The sequence below is a fragment of the Cuculus canorus genome, chromosome 24 (assembly GCF_017976375.1).
Source record: "Cuculus canorus isolate bCucCan1 chromosome 24, bCucCan1.pri, whole genome shotgun sequence".
Lineage (NCBI taxonomy): Eukaryota > Metazoa > Chordata > Aves > Cuculiformes > Cuculidae > Cuculus > Cuculus canorus.
This window is the reverse complement of record NC_071424.1, coordinates 1,011,692-1,024,177: the sequence shown is the minus strand read 5'-3', so window position 1 is coordinate 1,024,177 and position 12,486 is coordinate 1,011,692. Positions and strand designations below refer to the sequence as shown.

Genomic DNA, 12,486 nt, shown 5'->3' with positions numbered 1-12,486 from the left:
ATTTATTGTCTTGGTCTCTGATAGGTGAAGGAGTTGTTTTCTTTTTCTGGGGGGGAGAAGCAGAGCCATGGGGGAAGCAGCCGAACACATATTACAGAGAGAAATGTTTGAGTGTTAATTTAAGACCTTGAAGGAATTCTAACAGCTGTGTTTAGTGTTGTTTTAAATATGTGTGTGTGTTGTGGATGCTTTTTATTTGTCTTCTGGTTGCAAAGGGACGGGGTCCAGGGGGGGCAGAGTCTGGGGGTGCAAAGACCAGAGCCCAGGGGTGCACTGGGCAGGGTCTGGGGGTGCAGAGGTGTATGGCACAGAGTCTAGGGGTGCAAAGAGCAGATACCAGGGGTGCAGAGGGCAGGGTTTGCAGTGCAGGGGCAGATCCCAGGATACAGGGATGCAGGTGGGCATTTCCTAGCGTGCAGGGGCAGACCTCGGGGTGTAGGGTAGGTGCAAGGGCAGCCCTTAGGGTGCAGGGGCAGCTCTTGGGGTGTGGGAGCAGGTTCAGCTCTGGGGGTGCAGGGCAGGTCCTGGGGTGCAGGGGCAGCTCTGGGGGTGCAGGGCAGATCCTGGCCTGCAGGTTCAGCTCTGGGGGAGCAGGGGCAGCTCTGGGGGTGCAGGGCAGGGGAAGGTTCAGCTCTGGGGGCACAGGGCAGGTCTCGGGGTGCAGGTTCAGCTCTGGGGGTGCAGGCTCGGCTCAGCTCTGGGGGCGCAGGGCAGGTCCTGGGGTGCAGCGGCAGCTCTCGGCGCGCAGGTTCGGCTCTGGGGGTGCAGGTTCAGCTCTGGGGGCGCAGGTTCAACTCTCGGGGCGCATCTCTGGGGGCGCAGGGCAGCTCCCGGGGCGCAGGTTCAGCTCTCGGGGTGCAGCTCTGGGGGCTCAGGTTCGGCTCTCGGGGCGCAGCGCAGGCCCCGGGCCGCCCCCGGGCGGACTCCAGGTCCCGGCAGCCCCGGGCGGCCCCGCCCGCCCCTCACATGACCGATCCGGGATGGGGCAGCGCGATCGTATGTTCAAAGTGTTGGTGGTGGGGGACGCCAGGGTGGGAAAAACGTCGCTGGTGCAGCGCTACGCGAACGACAGCTTCAACCGGCACTACAAGTCCACGGTGGGAGGTGAGCGTCGAACCCCCCCCGATCCCGATACACCGGCGCGGAGAGCCCGTCCCGTCCTTCCAGCGTGGAAAAGGGGCTCCAGGAGAGCGGGGGGGGGGGGGTCCTGATCGGGGAGGGCGGGGATGGGGCGAGGGGAGATGGAGGGGAGATCTCAGGGAGAAATGTTTTGCTGTGAACCTCAGCTTCCAAAAAAGTGAAAGTGGAAAAAATCTGCGCCCTTGACTGGAGAGAAGAGAAAGTCCGACCTCACCAACCAAACCCAACGTCTGCCATGGGTTTAAATTTCCCTTTTTTCTTTTTTCTCTCCAAATAACCACCCTCCCGAGGACAGGCGGAGACCTGGGGGCGCTCAGCCTTTTCTTAAAGGCTCCGGGGAGACCTTAGAGCAGCTTCTGGGACTGAAAGGGGCTCCGGGAAAGCTGGAGAGGGGCTCTGGATCAGGGAATGCAGGGAGAGGATGAGGGGGAATGGTTTTCAGCTGAAAGAGGGGAGATCAAGATGAGATCTTAGGGAGAAATGTTTTGCTGTGAGGGTGGGGAGGCCCTGGCCCAGGGTGCCCAGAGCAGTGGTGGCTGCCCCATCCCTGGAGGGGTTCCAGGCCAGGTTGGATGGGGCTTGGAGCCCCTGATCCAGTGGGAGGTGTCCCTGCCCATGGCATGGGTGGGACTGGATGGGCTTTGAGGTCTCTTCCAACCCGACTTGTTCTGTGATTCCCTGCAGACATAGAAGCGAGAATTTGTAAGGAACTGCCTCTTGGTGGCCACTGTTTTACATCTCACGATGCAGCCTCCGGTGTGCTCACAGTATTCCGCCAACCCCGGGGCAGCAGTAGCTGCTGTCACCCTGCACAGTGCCCCATCCCTCCCGCCGGGGAGCCGCATCCCCAGGAACCTGAACCTGGAGCATCTCATCCTCAGCGCTTGCAAAAAACCAAGAACAGCCTTGTCCTGCCATTTCTTTAGTAGCCACTAAAGTATTGGCAGTGCTCTGGGAAGGGGCAATGACAGCTCTGGGACAAGGAGGCTGGGAACAGGATTAAGCACAATCAGTTGTTCTTTGTTTAACATCAGTGTAAATGAATAACCTGCAAGGAGTGTGAAGTGCCAAGGCTGTACCCAGTAAACCTCCTTGAGGACCCAAAATAGCGGAGACAGAGCAAAGCTGTCTAAATCTTCTTATTCCTGAATCAGAAGGCGGTAAATGTTGCAAACTCTGGAGAGCCGTGTCCCAGTGGGGTGAGGTGCTGGGGCATGGCGAGACGCTGGGGAGGAGCAAGCACTGTGCAGAAAGCCCCTAATGAGATTTCCTTTCTTTTTCGGTATTCTCTAGTGGATTTTGCTCTGAAGGTGGTCCAGTGGTCGGAATCAGAGACAGTGCGGCTTCAGCTCTGGGACATTGCAGGTATGTTCACGGGATGCTGCTCAGGAGCAGCACTCAAAGCTCTCAAGGGTTTAGAATCATAGAATAGTTTGGATTGGAAGAAACCTTAAAGATCATCGAGTTCCAGCTCTCCTGCCATGGGCAGGGACACCTCCCACTGGCTCAGGGGCTCCAAGCCCAAGCCCCATCCAACCTGGCCTTGAACCCCTCCAGGGATGGGGCAGCACCACTGCTCTGCGCAACCTGGGCCAGGGCAAACCCACTCTCATACTTAAGAAATTCCTCCTCATGTCCAGTCTAACTCTGCCCCTCTCCAGTTTATACCCATTGCCCCTCGTCCTATCACTACAAGCCTTTGTGAACAGCCCCTCCCCAGCTTTCCTGTACCCCCTTTCAGCACTGGAAGCTGCTTTAAGATCTGCTCGGAGCCTTCTCTTCTCCAGGATGAGCAACCCCAACTCTCTTAGCCAGGTTTGGCCCTGGTTCTTAGCCAGGTTTGGCCCTGGTTATTTATTTATTTATTTCAATAGGAGTCTGCTGCAAAAACAACTCCTAAAAGCCCATGGATTTAAGGAGCAGGACTGCTCTCATTTGCAGTGCTGGCTCTAGTTTGCGTTATTAATTTAAATGCCTCATTAAGAGCCCATCTGCAAAGTGCACAGCAGCACAGGTGATAAACCCTGTCGAGCCTTTCTTTTGTATTTCAAAGCTTGAATAGAGCAAACAGGGAAACGGGCTGAATTTTAGCTGGATACATAACTTCTCAGCTCCGAGTCTTCTGTTAAAATCCTCATTTCCTGCACATGAAGCAGCTGCGCTGCCCTCATGGTGCTCTGGCTGCTGGGATCAGGATAGGGCTGGGAAGTTGTGTTCCGGCTGCTCGGTGACCCATGCGAGCAGAGCCAGCAGATCCCTCGGGAACTTGGTGGTGAGAGGAGACAGTTGGGTGCCCCTGAGGTGGTGGGGCTGGGTCAGGAGCAGGACACGCTCCAAGGGACGGTGTTATGTGCAGTGACATGGAGTGAGGAGCGCGTGCTCTCTGGAGAGGTGCAGGGGAAGGCGGCTCCCGAATCTCCCTGGCAGCAGAAGCCCAAGGATAGACTGGTGTAATAGCATAAAATGGCACCTCTGGATCTAGGGGCGTGAGGAGGGCTGTGGTTTCCTCCAGTTTCACTGCTCAGGCGCCTGCGTCTGGAATCCCTAAAAAGAAAACAGGAAGGAAAAGTTTGCAGCAAGAGGATTGCGGCAAGAAAGTGATTTCAATTTCGGCTCCGAAACGGTGTTTAAGATTTGGAAAGTTGAGGGGCCATGGTCCTCATCATGCCACATGCAGAATCATGGAATGGGTTGGGTTGGAAGGGACCTCAAAGCCCATCCAGTTCCAACCCCCTGCCATGAGCAGGGACACCTCCCTTTGCATCAGGTTGCTCAAAGCCCCATCCAACCTGGCCTTGAACACCTCCAGGGATGGGGCATCACACACCGACAGTCCCTGCTGCATCACCTTCCACCTCAGACGGCTTGAGGTGACGCAGAGTGCCCAGATCTTGATGGCTGCAGAGCAAACAGCCTGTTGAGCAGCTATGAGGCTGCATGGGAGCCCCCTGTGAAATCCCTCCGGTGTCAGAAGTGCTGGTTTCACCACGCGGCTGAGCCCTGGGATGCAGGATGGATGCTTTGTGGTCTGTCCCGTCTACATAAGCACGATCAAATTGTGCAGCAGCACGGTGGAGTTGATCTCTGGATGCAGTTTTGGTAGAACAGGCAGGCCATAAGGTGTAAAAAGCAAGAACAGCGTGAGAGTTGTGATGTTTTCTGTTCAGCCATTGGATTTTTCCCTTTGGAGAGCCTGGTCTCTGTTGCTGCGCATATTGCAAGTATTTCTGGGACATCTGAGTGTCTGGAGCAGGATTCAGAGCTGCCCAGTTTGTTCCAGTTCTGCCGCTGCGGTGCCCTAGGCAGGACGCATCCCAGTGCCTGTATTTCCTCTTTGTTTAAGTGGCGATTGCTAGGGTCAGCTGAGAAAGTGTGTGATAATCACACTATTTGCATGAACAAATCTAAACATGGTAACTCTGGGGTGGTGGGGTGTTTTTCCTTTTGATCCTGAAGGGCAGGAGCGCTTCACATCCATGACCCGGCTGTACTACAGGGAGGCATCAGCCTGCATAATCATGTTTGATGTCACCAACATCAGCACGTTCAGTAACAGCCAGAAGTGGAAGCAGGATTTGGACAGCAAGCTCATGCTGCCGGACGGGAACCCTGTGCCTTGTCTACTGCTGGCTAACAAAGTGAGCAGCTCGGACGCGCCCTGTGTGGTTGTGTGTGCGCACGAGAGTGCAGAGTGGAAGGAGACCTCCTTAGCACTAAAGCCATGCCTCAGGTTGTCCCATAGCCTGTGGCCTTTTTAATCCTTTCCTTTTACTCTTCTTTAATTTTCTTTTTCTAGCGAGGATTCTCCTCCTTGCCTTGGACACTGGTGTAGGGCTAGATGTGTGGGTGGCACTAAGGGGAGCAGAGAGTCATAGAATCACGGAAACAAGCTGTTACGGGAATGGGTTGGGTTGGAAGGGACCTCAAAGCCCATCCAGTTCCATGCCATGTGCAGGGACACCTCCTACAGGATCCCAAGCCTCATCCAACCTGGCCTTGAACCCCTCCAGGGATGGAGCAGCCACCACTGCTCTGGGCAGCCTGGGCCAGGGGCTCCCCACTCTCGCAGCAAAACATCCTTTCCTAAGATCTCATCTCAATCTCCCCTCTTTCAGCTGAAAACTATTCCCCCTCATCCTGTCCCTGCCCTCCCTGATCCAGAGCCCCTCCCCAGCTTTCCTGGAGCCCCTTTCAGCACTGGAAGCTGCTCTAAGGTCTCCCCACAGCCTTCTCTTCTCCAGGCTGAACAACCCCAACTCTCTCAGCCTGTTCTTGTACAGGAGGTGTTCCAGCCCCCGGATCATCTCCATGTCCTCCTCTGGACTCACTCCAGCAGATCTATGTCCTTCCTGTGCTGAGGGGACGTTAACCGCTGCTCCATTGTACACTGCTTTGTAGCTCTTGGATTGTAAAGATTTTCTTTTTCTTCTTTGGTCTTTAATGTGCAGTACCTGGGTAGGTTCTGTCTGACGTTGCAGGTGGTTTCTGCCAGAGGGACATCAAGCGTTCATTTGGATGCCGTGTCAAGTTTCACTGCATAGATTGGTTGTTGTCTTTGAATGATTTTTTTTTTTTTCATTTAAAAACTACTTTTATGTGCGTCACGTGCCAGAGTTTGCTCAGCAGCCCTTTCCAGGTTCAGTTTGAGACTTGCCTGGTTTGAGAGAGCCTGAAGCTGGAGTTGACTCAAAAAACATGATGGGTGGTCAGGAGCGTGGCTTTTTTTCTCCTCTCCTTCACAAGTAACGCTTTCCCTTGATAGCTCTTTTATAATAACAGTTTTCCCTGCGTTAGGGACATCTGTGCAATGGCACCCACTGGCATCACACCAAGACAAGCTGTTACGGGACAGGTTTTATGCTTCTTCATACATCCCATTGGCAGCAGCGCGGCTGCCTCAGTGGCACCACACCAGTAACGTGGCAAATTTTGGATGAGTGACAATGCCTTCTTGTCCTGTGCTGGATGAAGCTCCGTTCCATGCGTGCTTGACTGAGGTGTGTCTGTATGTTGGATGAGATAAATACATCGCTGCTTGCCACATCCCATTAAGAACCTTGCCCTAAGAGCTCTTTATCAGCTTGTGATCTGGGAGATGTGGAGAGCTGAGCCTGCCTGCCTGCACACCGGCAGTAAACGGCTGAGGGGCAGAATTCCCCTCCCAGCTTAAAAATTGAAAGGCTAAACTTAAAATGACTGATTCTTGTTTTCCAGTGCGACCTTTCCCCTTGGGCAGTGACGAGAGAAGAAGTGGATCGGTTCAGCAAAGAAAATGGCTTTTCTGGTTGGGTGGAGACGTCTGTCAAGGAGAACAAGAATATTAACGAGTCCATGAGGTAGGCACGATGACTGGGGATAGAGCTGAGGGTTAATTCTGTCTTCCAGACGCAGCCATCCTTGAGGTGAGGGGAGATGCTGTCAGTAAGTAACAAATAGCAGCAATAACGGGCAAAGAAAGCTCCCGAAGGGAAACTGAATTCTGAAAGGTCAGAAGTTTTTCTCTCGTCTGTTAAGCTCTGACTTAAGCTCTAAGCATTTGGAAACAGACATTCTTTGAACAATACCGGGGATGATTTTTCATGTGCTGGCTGCTACCAGGAGGATGGGATGACTTCTTCAAAGACATTAGAAATTCCTTCTTGATGCACTGGCCCTTTGGTGGAGGATTTGGCCTTTTCTGAAAGGAATTAGATGGGGTTTTTGCACCTGATGTTGAGGTTGGGCAGTTTGTATCATAGAATCAAAGAATGGTTTATGTTAGAAGGGACCTCAAAGCCCATCCAGTTCCATGCCATGGGCAGGGACACCTCCCACTGGCTCAGGGGCTCCAAGCCCCATCCAACCTGGCCTTGAACCTTACAGGGATGGGGCAGCCACTGCTGCTCTGGGCACCCTGGGCCAGGGCCTCCCCACCCTCCCAGCAAAACATTTCTTGAATGAATTGCTATTTTTTTTTTATGCTCTTGAAAAACTGCGTGGCCCAATGCTGCTCGTTAAAACAAAGACAAAACCAAACTCAAACAACCATCTGTTTATCTTCTAGAGTCCTGATTGAAAAGATGATGTCTTCATCCACTGGTGATGGAAGTTCCTCTGCTGCCATGAGTGGGGATTACATTAACATAAAAGAGTCGTCCCCTCCGGGCTGGGCTTGCTGTTAGGGGCACCGACTGTGCCATCTCCCTTGGGTCTCACAGCAAGGTCTTTTCATTATTATCACCATTTTCCTCCTAAACTGGCTGTCACTATTTTGGTTTTGTTTTTTTTCTTAAATGCTCATGAACTGTCTTCTGTTTAGCACATATTCGTTCTCAGCAGAGCATTACTGCAATGACTTGGAGCGAGGAGTAGAAAGAAGAGAGGAGTGAGAAGATTCCTCTTCTTCCAGTGTAGCAGCAGCTGGAAGTTCTGCTGCAAGTGATGTAGCACGGCTCGTGTTCAAGCACATGCCTTGGACTGATTTTTATTTACATTTGGAGCACTTCACCTTCTGACACGTGCTGGCCTGCCTCCGGCAGGGCAAAGGATGGCAAAGGTAGATTTTGAATATGATTGCACCTTTTATCCCCCAAAACCTGCACCCACCACACCGAGGCAGCTGTCTGAAGTGCCTCTCGTTTGATGCACGCAGCATTCATGCGCTCTCTCTCGGCCTGGAGATTCCCAGGGTGAAATTATAGCTCTGGAACTACAGAGCTCTGCTTGCGTGTCCTGGAGAGACCAACACATCTCATCATTCCCACTAACTGCCCTTAAGAGGTGAAGCCAGGTGTGGGTTAGAGCACGGTGTCCCACGTAAACAGTAACATTATCGTTGTGAATTTGGGAAGTGCTGTAGCACAGCCCTTAATCTCGTGTTTACTGATGGTGCTGCTTAACAGCAGAGACCTCACGTTTTTGTCAGGAATTGCTAAGTTGCCTTCTGTTCATTCCTTCTCACTCACATTCTGTCTGGCACAATCCTGTGTATTCTGTTTTGCTCCTACTTTATTAGGGCACTGAGAGATGGACCAAGGAATAGGTTGTAAACTCCTTTGTATGACAGAACAACAGTTCTTTTCTCTTGTTGCACATGCTGTATCCTACCATCTCAAACAGCTTTGTAATTGCTGATGAATCGCTTTCCCGTAATTATTCGGTAGCAATGAGTGAATTTCGTGGCAGGGCTGGTGCTGGAGCGGCAGCTCCCTCAAAGCTCCCACCTGCTGCTTTTAGTGGTGCGAGGGGGAAGCAAAGGAGAAGACTTTACGGGACAAAAGGAAACGAAGAGAAGCGCTCACCACTTGCCTTTTGACACCTGCTTTCCCTAGCGTATCCCCAGGTAATTGTTGTGCAGAACGGTTCTTGCCAAAAACATCAACAAATTGGTGAAAGCACACTAGATCGTTATCGTGGGAGAATTAATGGGAAACTCAGGCTGGAGTTACGTTGAGTTGTATGTATCTCATGTAAGCACGCTCTGCTATAGAATTGTCTCACTCGTGTTTTAGGTTAGGATTTGAACAAGTGGTCTTCAACAACATTTTTCCCCTTGAGAATAATTGAATTTAAAAACAGGACCATTGCTTTGACTGGATTCCTGCTGGATTAGGACTGCTTTTCTTCAGCGAAGTATTTCTCTGTCTGTCTTGCTTTATGGACATAGAAGGTGGCAAGAACAGGAATCGATTGCCTTCACTATTCACAAAATCTTGTGAGTTTTCATTCCCTGGTGTGGATGAGGATTGGTTAGAACCAGTAAGAGCTAAGAAGCATAGAATTAGGATTGTGTTCCACTGTTTTAATTAAAAGCTGAAATGTCTGAGCTTGGATTCTGTTGCACAAATATTGCCAAATTCGGTTTTATAGGCACTTGAATATTCCCTTTTCTGTGCTGTTGGAGTCACTGTAGAGCTGGTTAGCAACAAAACTGAGCTGTCTTGCTGAATTTTAATCCCTAAATATTGTGTTTAAAAAAAAAGAAAACCAATAATTTTTTAAATCCTATAAATGTTTTGAGTTCTTTATGGAATATGGGGAGAAGGGTCTTAATTTTTAAAAGGATCTGTCACAAAGTCATTAAGATTCATGTGTTATTTATTGATTTCTGTCTGTGCACCGCAAAGCATTTCAGCAGAGGTCAAGTGTCCAAGCTGTCCTTACAGAGGGAGAAGCCAGGGTACGCGGTGGGGATCTCTACCCAGGACCAGCTTCTGCAGTCAGTAGGAGCTTGGCACTGATCTCTTCAATCCCTGTTTTGATATCCTAGCTGTTCGGCCATGCATCTTGCACAAAAGCATCTTTATCTCTTTTTGCATGTCCATTTGGGATGTACCAGTGCCTCTTTGGTGTCTGGATGGACATCTTTAACCTGCCCCTCTTTTTCATAAGTGCCTCTTAGAAACGAGCCCAAAGCCAAAGTAAGGTCTCTAGAGGTTTTCTTCTCTTTAGACATAATTTTTGTTCTGCCAGGTGGTTTCCGGTACCGGTGTGTGCCCTGGGGGGTTGTTTCCACACTTACTGCCTGTTAACATCTTAATAGACACAGCAAACAAGTGTCACAAGCCAAGCCTGAACTGCAGAAACAGTTGTTGCTTGAGATTGGTGTAAAAACCCCACCAGACAGGAAAACGGTTTTGCTGTGCAAATGTGTGTGTGTTTTCAGAATATGCTCTGTGGCACAGAAAGAGCTTAAAAATGAAAAAAAAAAAAAAAATTAAAAAACCCCACCTTGATTTACTCCTATAAACCAAACTGATTGAAAAGCCCCATCTAAACAAGCTCTTGGCTGGGATAGGCAGTGTGGAAAGAACGGTTGCCTGGGAAATCAGTGGGGAATCAATAATTCTCATTTTTATAACAACCGAAAGGGAAAAGCCAGCCTGAGTGAAGCAGTTCCTAAGAATTATTGTAAACAAAGTTAAGTCTCATTCATGCAGACCGATAAAAACTTTAATCTTTCAAATATGAACCGGAAAAGCCTCATCTTTATAATGATGAAATGTGCTTCACCAGTGCCTTCCCCAGGAATGACTTGTTTTGAAAATGAAGGCCTTTGAGTTTCCCTTTGGCACTGCCTGCTTTGACTTTGTACTCTCCGTATGACTCGAGGCCAACTGCACCTATTTCAGTGTGGTGTTTCTCACTCCTGTAACTTTAATTTGTGGTTGTGGGACTCAAAACCACTTGGAGTTTAACAGTGTAATTTATGTGTTGGTGACAGCATGCTATGGGTCCATAACTGCAAGTTCTTACTGCGATAGAAATTGAAATAACGAGGGCTGAAATAAGCCAATTATATCAAAACTTAGCCTTTGGGTTTTTTTAACTGCTTGCAGTAACGCAGAAGCATTTTAGAGACAGGGTTCCCATTAGTGTAAAGATGCAGTATTATTATAGAAGAAACTGCTGGGAGGTTTTCTCCGTGTCAGTCAGCAACTAAAACAGTATTGCAAAGTGAGAAATAAAAGCTTGATATTGCTTGTGTAGTCGTTGTTTTCCTGTCTCAACAGCCCTAACTTACGGGTTCACAGGTTGGAGCTAGAAACAGTCTCGCTGTTAGTCCCAGGGTATCTTAGAATCGTAAAATCACTGAGGTTGGAAAAGCTCTCTAAGCTCATCCAGTCCAACTCCACCATCTCTACTAAACCATGTCCCAAAGTGCCACGGCCACATGCTTTTCAAACCCCTCCAGGAATGGGGACTCCACCACTGCCCTGGGCAGCCTCTGCCAGGGCTTCACCACTCTTGCAGTAAAGAAATTGTTCCTACTATCCAGTCTAAACCTCCCCTGGCATATCTTGAGGCCATTTCCTCTCATCCCATCCCTTGTCACTTGGGAGAAGAGCTCAGCACCCACCTCACCACAACCTCCTTTCTGGGAGCTGCAGAGAGCGATGAGGTGTCTCCTCAGCCTTCTCAGTGTGTAGTGGGAACTGCCCTGCCTTGCCAGCAAAACAAATCGGATCCTTTCCACTCAAGCATCCTGCCCTCTCAGTTATTGTAGTCTTCTTGACCTACAAGCGGAACATAGGCATGCAAAACTTTCACATCCATGAGTCAGTCGTAGTGGCTTTTAATCCAATATATCCAGCTAAGAAGAGAAAGAAAGGAATTCCTTGATGTGGTTCGTTGTTAATATGCCTTCCTCCTTGTGGCTCATTAATCCCTGGAGCGTGTTTGGGGCTGGCTATGCAGCCCGCAGTGGCTTTGAATGCCCCTTTCTTTCCCGATCAGTTTGATTTTCATGAGTATTGACTTGCACGAAGGACAGGGCACATCTGAATTGATCAGAAAAATCGCAGTAATTCCAAACGAGGCAAATTAAGCTCAAGCAAAGGCATTAAATGAACTCAAATTACTCCCGTAATTACATAAAAAGCTGACCATGTTTGCATTGTCTCCTCAGATAACCCAACATGTGAAAAATGTTTTTAAGCACTGTTTTTAAATAAAACAGAGTGTTGAATCTCTTAAGATCCAAGTGCAATGCAGACGCTATTGACTTGTTATTGCAATTTTAGTGCCATTTAGTGGACCGTAGAGTAAGTTTTATTCTTTTCATGGCAAAAGTGCTCCATTTCCAAACAAAATTACTAATTATGGGTTTCTATAGAAACTGCCCAGAGCAGCGGTGGCTGCCCCATCCCTGGAGGGGTTCCAGGCCAGGTTGGATGGGGGTTTGATCACCCTGATCCCGTGGGAGGTGTCCCTGCCCATGGCAGGGGTGGGACTGGATGGGCTTTGAGGTCTCTTCCAACCCAAACTATCTGTGATTCTATGAATCTTTGATTCTGGACTCCAGGATTCCATGATGTTACGATTCTCAGATTCCAGGATTCCACAAGTCTATGATTTTATGATTCTGGGACACCAGGATCCCATGATTTTACAAGTCTATGATTCCAGGATTTTATGATTCTATGACTCCATGATTTTATGATTCTGGGACTTAAGGATTCCATGGTTTTACGATTCTGGGGCACCGTGATCTCATGATCTTACAATTCTATTATTTTTTTTATTTGGGGACTCCATGATTCTTTGATTTTACGAGTCTATTATTTTAGGATTCTGTAATTTCATGATTTTATGATTCTGAGACTCCGGGATCCTGTGATTCTACGAGTCTGTGATTTTATGACGCTGGGACTCCAGGATTCCATGGTTTTATGACCCCAGCACTGCAGCCCTTCGGCTCAGCGCAGCCTGAACGCGGAGCTGGGTGCGGGACAGGCTCTTCCCGTGGGTGTTTATGGCTCCTTTTAGCCCTGAATGGCGCCTGTCCTGCATGACAAAGGCGCTGCGAGGGGGCGAAGGGCCCTAACCCGGCTGCCTAACCCGCCCCTCAGGGCAGCGGGCGCTGCC

General features: G+C 49.6%; 1 protein-coding gene across 1 annotated transcript; it reads left to right on the top strand.

Moving 5' to 3' along the window:
- The first annotated feature begins 955 nt into the window (after window positions 1–955).
- Window positions 956–10,589, top strand: RAB29 (RAB29, member RAS oncogene family). The gene is made up of 5 exons (XM_054087858.1): window positions 956–1,104; window positions 2,434–2,505; window positions 4,597–4,778; window positions 6,355–6,476; window positions 7,184–10,589. The coding sequence occupies exons 1-5, from the start codon at window positions 981–983 to the stop codon at window positions 7,299–7,301; spliced, it is 618 nt and encodes a 205-aa protein (XP_053943833.1). The 5' UTR covers window positions 956–980; the 3' UTR covers window positions 7,302–10,589.
- The last annotated feature ends 1,897 nt before the right edge of the window (window positions 10,590–12,486 follow it).